At 41.0% G+C, this 12031-nt stretch overlaps 2 protein-coding genes across 2 annotated transcripts in view; one reads left to right on the top strand and one right to left on the bottom strand.

Annotated features, from left to right (window-relative positions):
- Positions 1517-12031, top strand: part of LOC109723193 (transcription factor VIP1-like) — a 12127-nt gene continuing 1612 nt past the window's right edge. Inside the window, exons 1-2 of the mRNA XM_020251474.1 lie at positions 1517-2324; positions 2756-2888. Coding sequence (XP_020107063.1) covers positions 1699-2324; positions 2756-2888 — 759 coding nt within the window. The 5' untranslated portion in view covers positions 1517-1698. The remainder of the gene's footprint in view (positions 2325-2755; positions 2889-12031) is intronic.
- The window catches only part of LOC109723190 (extensin-1-like), a 15620-nt gene continuing 9912 nt past the window's right edge, over positions 6324-12031 (bottom strand). The window contains exon 2 of the mRNA XM_020251472.1: positions 6324-7307. Within this exon, the coding sequence (XP_020107061.1) occupies positions 6580-7307 (728 nt within the window). The 3' untranslated portion in view covers positions 6324-6579. The remainder of the gene's footprint in view (positions 7308-12031) is intronic.

Raw genomic sequence — 12031 nt, 5'->3', positions numbered from 1 at the left:
ATTAAAAAAATTCATCTAGTAAATATTCGAGATATGGTCTACATCTCAAAAGAAATGATGAGTAGTATTTTTCTCGTTGTGTTAAATTAAGCTAAATTACACATTTGGCCTTCAAATTATAAAGCGTGTAACATTAAGGCGCATGACATTTTATTTCTTAAACTTTAATTTTTATTGCAGTTTATAGTTTGAATTTTTTGAGTTGTTGTGATATGAATTTTACAATTTAATTTAGTTGACAAAATATTAAGTATCAATAATATGGAATTGACCTAATAGTATTAATTATTATTAATGATGCAATAGTAATTAAAATATTATATTATTTTTATATAAAACAACATGTAAATTTTTAGTGAAATAAATTAAATTATCAGACTTAAGTTATAAATTTAAGAACCAGAATATCAATGTCCTGTAGTGTAAAGGCTAAAAGCATAATGTAGCCCTCATATTATCTCAACTACCAGCATTGGGATCCTTTTCGGGCTTTTTTTACAAATAGCCCCATTATAAAATTTTATTTTAAAATTGGCCCTGTCAAAAATTTATTTGCAAAAATGGCCCTGTCCTGCCACGCAAGCGCCACGTCAGCGCCACACGGGCAGGGCAGGAGTTTAAGTTGAACACGGTGAATGATTCACCGTGTCCAATACAAATATCCCTACTTAGTCAAAAATTGGCTAAGCCGAGTTAATTGTATTCACCGTGTCCAATACAACTATCTAGAACTTAGTCATTTTTTGGCTAAGGATGTATTAGTATTGAACACGGTGAATGGTTCACCGTGTCCAATATGATATTTGTATTGGACACGGTGAATCATTCACCGTATTCAACTTAAACTCCTGCCCAGCCCGCGTGGTGCTGACGTGGCGCTTGCGTGACAGGGGCAGGGCCATTTTTGCAAATAAATTTTTGACAGGATCAATTTTAAAATAAAATTTTGTGAAGGAGCTATTTGCAAAAAAAGCCCTCCTTTTCTTACATTTTGTATAAATAGTTTGGGAACTATCCATTTATTTTATTATTGACTTCTTGTGCATCTAAGCAAATCTTTAAAAAAAAATTATTATTCAGTAAAAATTAAATTAAACTAGTAAAAAAAAATATATAGATCATAAAATAAATAGTACCGTTAACATTTACATCTAACTCATAGCATTGCTTTTTTTTTTCTTTTTTTTTTGTGAGAGATAGCGCGCTATCCGTTTCGTTTATTGCATTTAGAAATAAACATAGCTAAAAATATGAACCAACTAAAATTCGAACTTGAATTTAAAATATCAACCATCAAATTTTTTATCACTTACTCTCGTAGCCTTGCTCTTCAGTATTCAAATTCTTTGTCACTTTACTCTCGTAGCATTGCTCTTCTGTATTATCTCAATAGGATGTAGTTTTTCTCAAAAAAAAATTATTGTCTCAACTGCCAGTATCGGGGTCTTTTTCTCACTGTCTCTGTTTTTTTTTTTTAAATTATTATTATTTGTTTGCTTTTTTTTATTTTTATTTTTCTTTCTGAAGGTGAAGGATGCGCCTTCCTTTTCTCTGCCTCGCGTTTCTTGTACACGCACTCCAATGCGACCTACCTTCTGATGCCGCTTACTCGCTGTTGAGCTCACCGCCGCTTTTGCTCCCCAGTACCCCACGCTTCCTCTCCCGCGTCGTCCTCTCGATCCGTGGACCCGGCTCACCATGGACCTCACCGGACCCCGCTTCGCCGCCCCCACCCAAGTCCCCTCCGCCCCTCCCAACCCTAACCCGAGTCCCCGCCCCTTCGGCGGAGGCGGCGGAGGAGGAGGGGGGGGAGGAGGAGGAGGAGGAGGCGGCCACCGCCGCGCCCACTCCGAGACCTTCATCCGCCTCCCCGACGACTTCCTCTTCGACTCCGACCCCGACTTCGGCATCTCCGACATCGACTTCCCCTCCCTCTCCGATGATAGCACCTCCACCGGCGCCGCCGCCGCAGCCGCCGCCGGCGGCGGAGCAGTCCCGGCGGACGCCGGGAGGGCGGATCCGGCGGCGCCGGAGCAGGGGAGGGGAGGTCGGGTGGTGGGAGGGGCGCATCTGAGGAGCCTCTCGGTGGACGCGGCGTTCTTCGAGAGTTTGGGGTTTCCGAGCGCGGATACCAGCGGCGGCGGAGGAGGGGGAGGAGGGGCGGTGGAGAAGAGGCCGCACCACCGAAGGGGGGCGTCGATGGACGGGTCGACCTCGCCGTTCGAGGGGGAGTCGGCGCCTCTGCCGTTTGATTACGCCAAGAAGGCGATGGCCGACGGTAGGCTCGCGGAGTTGGCACTGCTTGATCCAAAGAGAGCAAAAAGGCATGATTTTTTTTTTTTTTTTTTTTTTTGGCTTACCTTTCTATTACATCAAAAACATTTGCGAGATATCAGTTATTCCTCTTTTTTTGAATGCTCAATACGAATTGGTCGAATTTGAACTCTTAAATTAACTCATATATATGATCTTTAAGGTTCCCAATTTTTGGTAAATTTGGGAATTTTCTACAGAACTTAGTTTTGCGCAAGTGGTCTATTGTTTTAGGCTACATGTATTTTGGCCAATTTGGGTGTTTGTATCTCATTTCTGCTAATTTGTTAGCTAAAGCTACTGATGTGATCTTCCTTGTATATCATGTATAGCTAATAAGCTTCTTATTATTTTGTTCTAATAAAGCTTAGTAGTTCGTTTCATTGTATAAGGACTTCTTTTTTCCTTAACATGTCATCTTTGTTTATATTTTGTGTAACAGGATACTTGCGAACAGGCAATCAGCTGCTCGATCGAAGGAGAGGAAGATTCGTTACACAAGTGAACTTGAAAAGAAGGTGCAAACACTTCAGACTGAGGCGACAACTCTCTCCGCACAGCTTACGCTTCTGCAGGTAGGTGTTTCTACGGATTAAATCGATTTTGAAGTGCTTTTGCTTTGTTAGATGTTGACAGTGGTTAAGTAATGGTTGATACGCAAATTGCAAATTGTTATGCCAAAGTGTTAGTAGTATAATGCTGCTATCTCGGGACAACACTCAACTTATTTTGCAGCATAGTATTTTAAAGTCCTTTATGATGCAGAGGCAATCGTCTAGCTTTTGGCCGCTGTTTTCGTTTCTTAGTTCTTACCAAAGAAATTGTGCCAACACTTATTATCAATTAGATTTATTATTCATGGCTCATCATATTGCTGTGCATGTTAATATTTATGTCATATGATCTATTAGAGAGCTGCCGTCGTGATAGCTTTATGTCTTCTTTCTTTGGGTGGGATCTACAAAGTTGATGCTTTATATAGTGAGTTCGTGCTCTCCTTCCATCCCACTTACTTTACGTGGGGGGGGGGNAAAAAATCTATATATATATGGACATGCAGTTTGGTGTAATTCCAATTATAAATCGTAGAGTGAAGCTATATACATGTCATTTTCCACATTGTATTTTCTCAAATGTTTCATAGAGAAATTTCGTATGCATATGTAACACCTCAAATTTGATCAATATTCACAATTGAGCTCTTATAATTGTTTCTTTATAGCTAATAATCATTTAAAAATGTTTCTTTGTGCATTAGAACTAGCGAGGTGTTCATATAGTAGAGACACAATGCCAACTTTATTATTATTTGGCCAAACTTCAATTTGTTTCCTTATAGTTTAATGCATTTTCACTTTGTCATCATATGATTCAAAAAATTATACTTAGCTATTCTATTGTTTTATTTTTATTTTACTAAAAAATTATGCTGTCAAATAGAAGAATAACGTATTTTTTTTTTAAAAAAAATCATAAGGTGATAATACTATGGTAAATTTATACTGTGAAATAAAAATGAAATCACATAATAATTAAGTGTAGTTTCTGAAACCACATGACATAATAAAATACACAAAACAATAAAATAATTAAGTATACCGACAATTCCTAGAGCAAGTGGTAAAAGATTTAGTGGTTGATACCCGAGACCCAAGTTCGAATCCTATTTGATTTACATTTTTAGCTAAGTTTATTTCTAAATGAAATAAACGAAGCGGGTAGCGTGCTACCTATCTCTCAAAAAATAATAATAATAATAATAATTAAGTATAATTTTACAGTATAATAAATTAAAGTTTTTCCTTATTACATTCATATTTGCTGATCACTTCACTGCTCCCAAAAATGGGAGAATATACGGCAATGTGTTTGTCCTCGGTCTAATGGCTAACGTAAGCGACGAGCGCTATCGATCGGCATATTCCATGCCCACATTACCTCTTCCTCCCAACACACACGCACACACACACAACACCAATACGTTGCCGAATATATAATACATTTAAATAATAATAAATACACCTATATAATTTTTTTTTATGAAGCTAAAAGAAACCAGTGCCGACCCCATAACAGCCCAAAAACTTCTTTGTGGGCCCCACCGTGACAGGACCCTGGCATCGTGTGGGGCCCACTTCGGAGAGTTCACACCCAATAGGATTCGTGTATATAATAATTATCTCAATATCTCTAAGATCACAAGGAAGAAGCTACTTTGTGTGCGCGGTGTCCCACAACCGAAGCCATTAATGGAGGCCATTGCATATCCCCAAACCCCTCTCTTCTCCTTCTCAACGGAGCACGATGAATCAATCTCTGATGATCCAGTGGGGTGCACGGATCCAACGGTGCATACGTACCTCGGTGAGGAACACCCACACGCAAATTGGCTTTTCGAAGGGCCCGTTTTATCCCTCGAAGATAACTTAGTAGCAATTCAAGAAGAGCTCATGGAAGAGAACAGCTCGAGTGATCTGCTCTTAGCCGCAGCCCACGCGGTCGAGTCTGCCGACTCCGACCGGGCCCGGTCGGTGCTCGACCGCCTCGACCGGCTCCTCCTCGCCCAATCCGGTTCGACCGGCTCGTTCGACCGGTTGGCCCATTACTTCGCCCGTGGCCTGCGGTCCAGGATGGCCCGTCACGGCCCACCGAATGAGTCCAAATTGGGCTGCTCGGACTCGGCCCATAACATGTCGGCCCATCAAATGGTCCAGGAGCTCTCGCCGTACGTGAAGTTCGCGCACTTCACGGCCAACCAGGCCATTCTCGAAGCCACCGACGGTGACGACGAGGTCCACGTCATCGACTTCGATGTCATGGAAGGGATCCAATGGCCGCCGTTGATGGCGGACCTCGTGGGCCGGGGCCCGGCCAGCTCGCTTCTCATCACCGCCGTCGTGAAGGACGGCGACGCGGTGGACTCGGTCCGCCGGACCGGTCGTCGGCTTTCAGAGTTCGCCGAATCCATCGGTTTAATGCTCCACTTTGATTGGATTTCAATGAACGATGGAGGAGATCTCGAGAGAATTGAACTGAACAGTAAAAGAACGTTAATAGTTAGTTGCATGATGCACCAAGTGCAATGCCCGAGTAGGAGCTACAGATCTCTCAAAAGCTTTCTTCTTGGAGTAAAAAAGTTGAGTCCCAGATTGGTAGTGTTAGTAGAGGATGAGTTGTTTAGATGTAGTAAGAGCGCGTTCGACTCATTTTCGGGGTTCTTTTGCGAGGCACTGCACCATTTCTCTGCTACTGCTGACTCACTCGGAAGCAGCTTCTGTGGGGGCTACAAGATGGGCCTGAGGATTGTTGAGAGGGAGATGTTGGGGCCCAAAATAGAGGATTTTGTGGGCCGGGTTGAATATGGGCCTGGAGAGAAGTGGGCTTTGGGTGAGGGGCTGCATGGATTCGAGGGTTTTAGGCCTATTCCTGTGAGCGGTTGTAATGTTTCTCAAGCTAAGTTTCTGGTGGGGTTATTTAATAGAGGGTATGGGGTGAAGCATGAGATGGGTAGGTTGGCTTTGTGCTGGAAATCGAGGCCTCTGACCACAGTGTCAGTTTGGGTCCCTGCATGATGCCTAGGGTTTGGGTTCGAATTAATCCTCGCCGTTCTTTTCTCGCATCGAACGCCCCGGATGCAGGAGCAATTGCATGATTTGAGCTAGAAGCAGTAATTCATATATATCGGGTCGCTTTGCTTCCGAACTTTGTATCTAAGCTTTTGTACTAGAAATTAGTCAATGTATTCCCCTTTGATTCTCTACTGTAAAGTGTAAATTCCAATTCCTTTTTTTTTTTTGCTCTCTCTGAAGAAGTAATGTTTGTATAAACTCGATGATTAATGCATCTATTTTAGTAATGGTGTGTCCAACATTGGGGATTACGGCGTTAGCTCCGGGAAGGGGCCTACATTTATTATATGTTCACTGGTCCAGGCTCATTACCGGCTCGGTCAAACCAAAACAAATTGAACCCAGGGAAAAAAAAAAAATGAAAGAAACTGAGACAGAGCATTAAATAATATAAAACAAACGCTGCATTGGAAAGTGATTACGATACAATTGCGACAAAGACACCGTGGCTAAACCAAATCTAGGACTTATATGCCTGATCGGTAATGCGAATTAATATTCCTCTCTTATTCCGTAGTCTGGGATACTACGTACGTACTGAACCACACACTACTCTTCACGAAATATAGCCAAGAACACGTTATACAATTCTAGATAATCAACTTGTTCTTTCTGATGCTCTTCCTCTATTCCGGTCTTAGTTGTAGGGCGGCGGTGGTACCCCGTAGTGATGCTGCTGCGGTGGCGGCGCGTGCTCGGGAATGGTGTGGTACGGCGGCAATGGTTTGTGATGCGGGTGCGACGAAGGCGGAATTGCGTAAACCGGTGTCGGTGAAGGCGGAGAATTGGAGTAGGGGACGTGGGATGGGGGAGGAGAGGATTTGTAGGTAGGAGGAGGGTAATGCGGCAGGCCATGCGGAGGCGGAATTGCATAAACTGGTGTCGGTGTTGGTGGAGAGTTGGAGTGGGATGGGGGAGGAGAGGATTTGTAGGTAGGTGGAGGGTAATGCGGCAGGCCATGCGGAGGGGGAATTGCGTAAACCGGTGTCTGTGGAGGCGGAGAGTTGGAGTAGGAGACGTGGGATGGGGGAGGAGAGGTTTTGTAGGTAGGAGGAGGGTAATGTGGCAGGCCATGCGGAGGCGGAATTGCGTGAACCGGTGTCAGTGGAGGCGGAGAATTGGAGTAGGAGACGTGGGTTGGGGGAGGAGAGGATTTGTAGGTAGGAGGAGGGTAATGCGGCACGCGATGCGGAGGTGGAATTGCATAAACTGGTGTTGGTGTCGGTGGAGAGTTGGAGTGGGATGGGGGAGGAGAGGATTTGTAGTTAGGTGGAGGGTAATGCGGCAGGCCGTGCGGAGGCGGAATTGCGTAAATCGGTGTCAGTGGAGGCGGAGAGTTGGAGTAGGAGACGTGGGATGGGGGAGGAGAGGTTTTGTAGGTAGGAGGAGGGTAATGTGGCAGGCCATGCGGAGGCGGAATTGCGTGAACCGGTGTCAGTGGAGGCGGAGAATTGGAGTAGGAGACGTGGGTTGGGGGAGGAGAGGATTTGTAGGTAGGAGGAGGGTAATGCGGCAGGCCATGCGGAGGCGGAATTGCGTAAACCGGTGTCGGTGGAGGCGGAGAGTTGGAGTAGGAGACGTGGGATGGGGGAGGAGAGGATTTGTAGGTAGGTGCAGGGTAATGCGGCAAGCCATGCGGAGGCGTCTGCGGAGGGTAAGGATGTTGGTGGCGGTGCGGCGGAGGATACGGAGACGGTAGTGGGGATACGACAGGCGGTAAAAGGGTCGGCGGAGCCGGAGGGTAATGCGGTAGGCCGTGCGGAGGCGGCGGGTAGTGTTGGTGGGGGTAATGCTGGTGGTGGTGGTGGTGGTGGTGGCGGTGGCGGTGGTGAGGGCCGAGAGGAGGGTGAGCTGGTGCTAGGGGTACTGTTGGAGATGGATTCGGACGTGGGGAGTAGTAAGGCAAGGCGGCATTACAGCAGTCGGAAGCGAGGACTAAAGAGATGATGAGAGCAATGTAGAAGGTAACGAGGCGCTTGGTGGGAGGCATTTTTCTTTCCATCAGGTTAATTGGAATGATGCTGTTGGATATGTTGATTGTTGCAGTACCACTACGAGTCTCCGGACCCTTTATATAGGGGAGAGTTTCAGTGTTCCGGGCCTTTCCTGGTCTTCGGCGTGGAAAATGGAGCAAATTACTGAGCCTGTGCATGCATTTATCATATTAATATTACTAATTATTTTGTACTATTTTCACATTTTAGATTGGACGAATGAAAAGTGCCACGTCAGAGATGTCAGAGAACGCGGACATTGTTGCAGTGGACCGAGACCGGCAGGTTTTAAGTTCGGTGCGCATGCACCGCCACCTACGTATGTAACACATTCGTAGAGTCCTTTGGGTTTTTCTTTTCAAAAAATTTGTCCATGTTAATAATATTACTACCATACGCATCCACAAGTGACAAATTCCTATTCAAAATAATCTGTTTACATGAACTTCAGAGCAGTGTTTGTCAATGGTTCTGCATAGGACGTGCTTGCTATGTTGAAATTATTATTATTTTTTTTATTTCTTGTAAACTGAATTACTTACCAGTACAGAGAAAATCATATAATCATAGTTGCTTGAGAACATACAATATAATTTAAAAAGCAAAAAAGCTTAATGATGAAATTACGAAATTAATCCTTTAATTACCCATGCACAACAACAAAAACGGTCTATAGCAATACTTTTAAATATAGGTACATGTCAAAAAAGTTCTGCTAGCTAAAATTACTGACACTTTTAAAAAGTGTTGTTATATGTGGGGTCGCTAGGTATATAGTGACAGTTAAAGAGTGTCGCTATAACCTAAAGGAGTGCTGCTAATTTACCAACACTTATTTAAGCATTTAGCAACCGCCGAAACTCTATCTCGTTGGTTGCGGTGGCGGAGGAGGACGACAGGAAAGGCTCTTCGTCTAGAATTTCAGTGGATTGAGTGAAGAGAGAAGAAAAGATGGTAATTGATTTTTCTTTTTTTTTTCTTTTTTTTTTGTAATCGGGCCAAATGGACTGGATGTGGTGGGTTGAGTAGAGTAATCTTTTATTTTTTATTGGATTGGGCTTTATATTTAGGCATTAGTAGATATTTTTTTAAGTTTTTGTATAAATGGAATACTTACTCAAAAGTATCACAAACATGTGTCTCTATAATCTAATTCTGTTGTAGTGATGTGATATAATATATCGCTTCCATGATTACCATCCATCTACTGTGTAAATGATGGGTTGTTGGGGTCAAGGCCATATTAATATGCATAGGACAAATAATTGTAGATGAATTCAAAATTTCCCATTTTTTTTATTTTGCTTTTTTTTGTTTATAGACCTATGTTCTGATCAGTGGATTTGGACCTAATGCTCAATCATGGGAGTGGTGTTTATGGACTTTCTCTTCTTCATGAGAAAACTTTTTATGGGTCGAAAGTAAGAATAATAAAGAAAGCTCCTTCCATTTTGATATGCAAAATAAGTTAGACTACAACCTAAAACCTACGAACTGATTTACTGTATTTTGAAAAAATAACTTAAATGCCGAATATGCAATTCTATTTACACATTTGACCATAGTACTAATTTTTTTTCATAATAAAAAGATTACGATGAGTAAGATATAAATGAATAATTTATTTTGGCATTCAAATAAAGTCTAATTAAAGTTCATTATATAATATCACGACATTCTGAGAGAGAAAGAGAAAGAGAAAGAGAGAGAGAGTTGAGCTAGAATGCTATCGGTAGCGAATGGGCTCCGTTGCCATTCATTTTTTTTCGATGATGAATCCTCTAAATCGACGATTGACGCCATTGAATATGATTTACATGACTGGAAGCATTTAGAAACGAAATTCCATACTTTTTCAATATTGTTCTTTTGTCTATCAAGTGGACACAAAATGAACGGCTGGAAATGAATATCGATTTAAAAGTGATGATAGAAATCTTGTAATCAAGATCGAGAGTATAGATCTTGTTGTAAATAATTTAAAAAATTTTCTAACCAAAAGTCAATTGATTGGAATATTTTTGCACTGTCATATAAGAAAATGCTAAATATCGATCATTAAAATTACAAATTTTTAAACTCTTTGATCATTAGGTCAATAATGTTGAAAAGATTTGAAATTTGATTCTAGATACTTCAAGTGATGTGGATCATGCTCAATAATGCCGATCGTCGATTTGGAAACTCCACTATCAAAAACAAATAAGTGGCAACGGAATTTGTTTGTTAATGATAGCATCCTAGCTCATCTCTCTCTCTCTCTCTCTCTCTCTCTCTATATATATATATATATATGTATGTATGTATAATTAGGATAATTAGGATAATAAATTAAGAAATAATTTCTCCAGTGGTAGGACATAATGCTGATTACCCGAATTTTATTTGTTTTTTTTTTTTAGGGAAAACGCATTAATGTTAATTTGGGTTTATTCCCCTTTTTTTAATTCACTCCTCTCTGTTTCTACGGTTGTTTTGCTTTCGTAGGCTCGTGACCGATCAGACCCATGTCCCCCGGAGCCCAAATATATAATATTAACTCCGCCCAATCATGCATGAAAGAATTTAATTTATTTGAAAATTTTGTGCACATATAAGTCAAGGGGCCATAGTCCCTTTCCACACTTATTGCGAAAGTTTAGGAGTAGATTTATATTTCCAGCTAAATTTATTTTTAAATAAAATAAATAAATCGGATAGCGTGTTATTTATCTCTCAAAAAAAAAAAAAGAAAAAAAAAAGTTCAGGAGAAGAAGGAAATCATAGAGTGAAATAATTAGATTTTTCTTTTTTTTTTTTGATTGCATTCTAGAGTCTTTTCTATATATGAAAATTTGGTTGAGACGATCTCAACTAAATTTGCTCCTTTTATCGCGCCTTAGGATTTGCTCAGGATGAATCACAGAATATAGGCTTGAATTAAAATATAATGCGCGAATCTTGGGACAGAATAGTTGGTGAATTTAAGCTGTGCATGACATGATGTCGAGAATTATCAAACTCCAATAGCGGAATAGAAAGATTGTAAAAAAAGGATTAAAAAACTTTAACCATGATCTACTTCTAGGGGTCTATCTAAATGGCAATTTAAGGCTAGTAATACCTAACCCAATCATAAACGAGCTAGAAAGTGAATAAATAAGTTGTTAGTAATTAGGCTGTGAAATAATACTTTATTTTTAGTAGAAACAATAGATGGTAAAAGACATCCTATTTGACCTAACTCGGTGCCTCAATTGTTGACTACTGAGCTCAAGTGTTGACTCTAGGGTAACTCATTTTTTTGTCTTGTTCAAGGTCCATAGCCTATTATAATATTGATCATGTCCTTTTAGTGCTTACTCTTTAGCTTGATATGTGTGAAAGGGGAGCACCTCTTTATTCAACAGTTTCCAGGAAACCCACAAGTTTTTATGTTATTCTTTTTCTTTCCCCTTTTTTTTAATTGAGAGTCTCTAAAATAAGACTGGAAAGAAGGTGAAGAAGAATTTGAAGGATCGTAAAAGACAAGGAGAAAGACAGGTCATGACAAATGCCAAAGTAAGTGGACCAATTTTTTCCCCAATAATGACTTTGTTAAGACTTGATCAAAATTGGGTAGGTGCATTGCGACCTCTTTTGAGACAAAAGGTGCAATTTTTTGGGGTCTTAACTTTAGCCTAGGTAGCAATGTAATATGGATTGTGCCGAACCGGCAGAGTGCAATATCGATCGCATGGCAAATTGGGCAGTATCAATCCTGCACAGCGCTACAATGCTTGTCGCCATGGCTCTTGATCTAGCCGAAGATTTCATAGAAGTGTTGTTTGAGTAAATTTTTATAAGAAGCCCTAGTTTTAACTGCAATGTACCTGATTGCTTGGTTAAAAGGTGTTAGTTGGCCCAAAAACTATTGGGCCAATACAAATTCAGACCGGGTTATTAGTAAGATGACAAACCAGCATGCACTTGGGCTTTTTTTGATTTTTTTTTTAATAAAAATCTATTGAACTTATTTGAACTATAAATTATTTTAATTTGACTACTCACTCTTTTCTAATTTGTGATTTTACTATGCATATTTTTCAAGTTGTTTGATTTGAATCAATCAACGAT

The sequence above is a fragment of the Ananas comosus genome, linkage group 17, assembly GCF_001540865.1.
Source record: "Ananas comosus cultivar F153 linkage group 17, ASM154086v1, whole genome shotgun sequence".
Lineage (NCBI taxonomy): Eukaryota > Viridiplantae > Streptophyta > Magnoliopsida > Poales > Bromeliaceae > Ananas > Ananas comosus.
The sequence above is the reverse complement of the archived record's forward strand: the minus strand, read 5'-3'. Positions and strand labels throughout refer to the sequence as shown.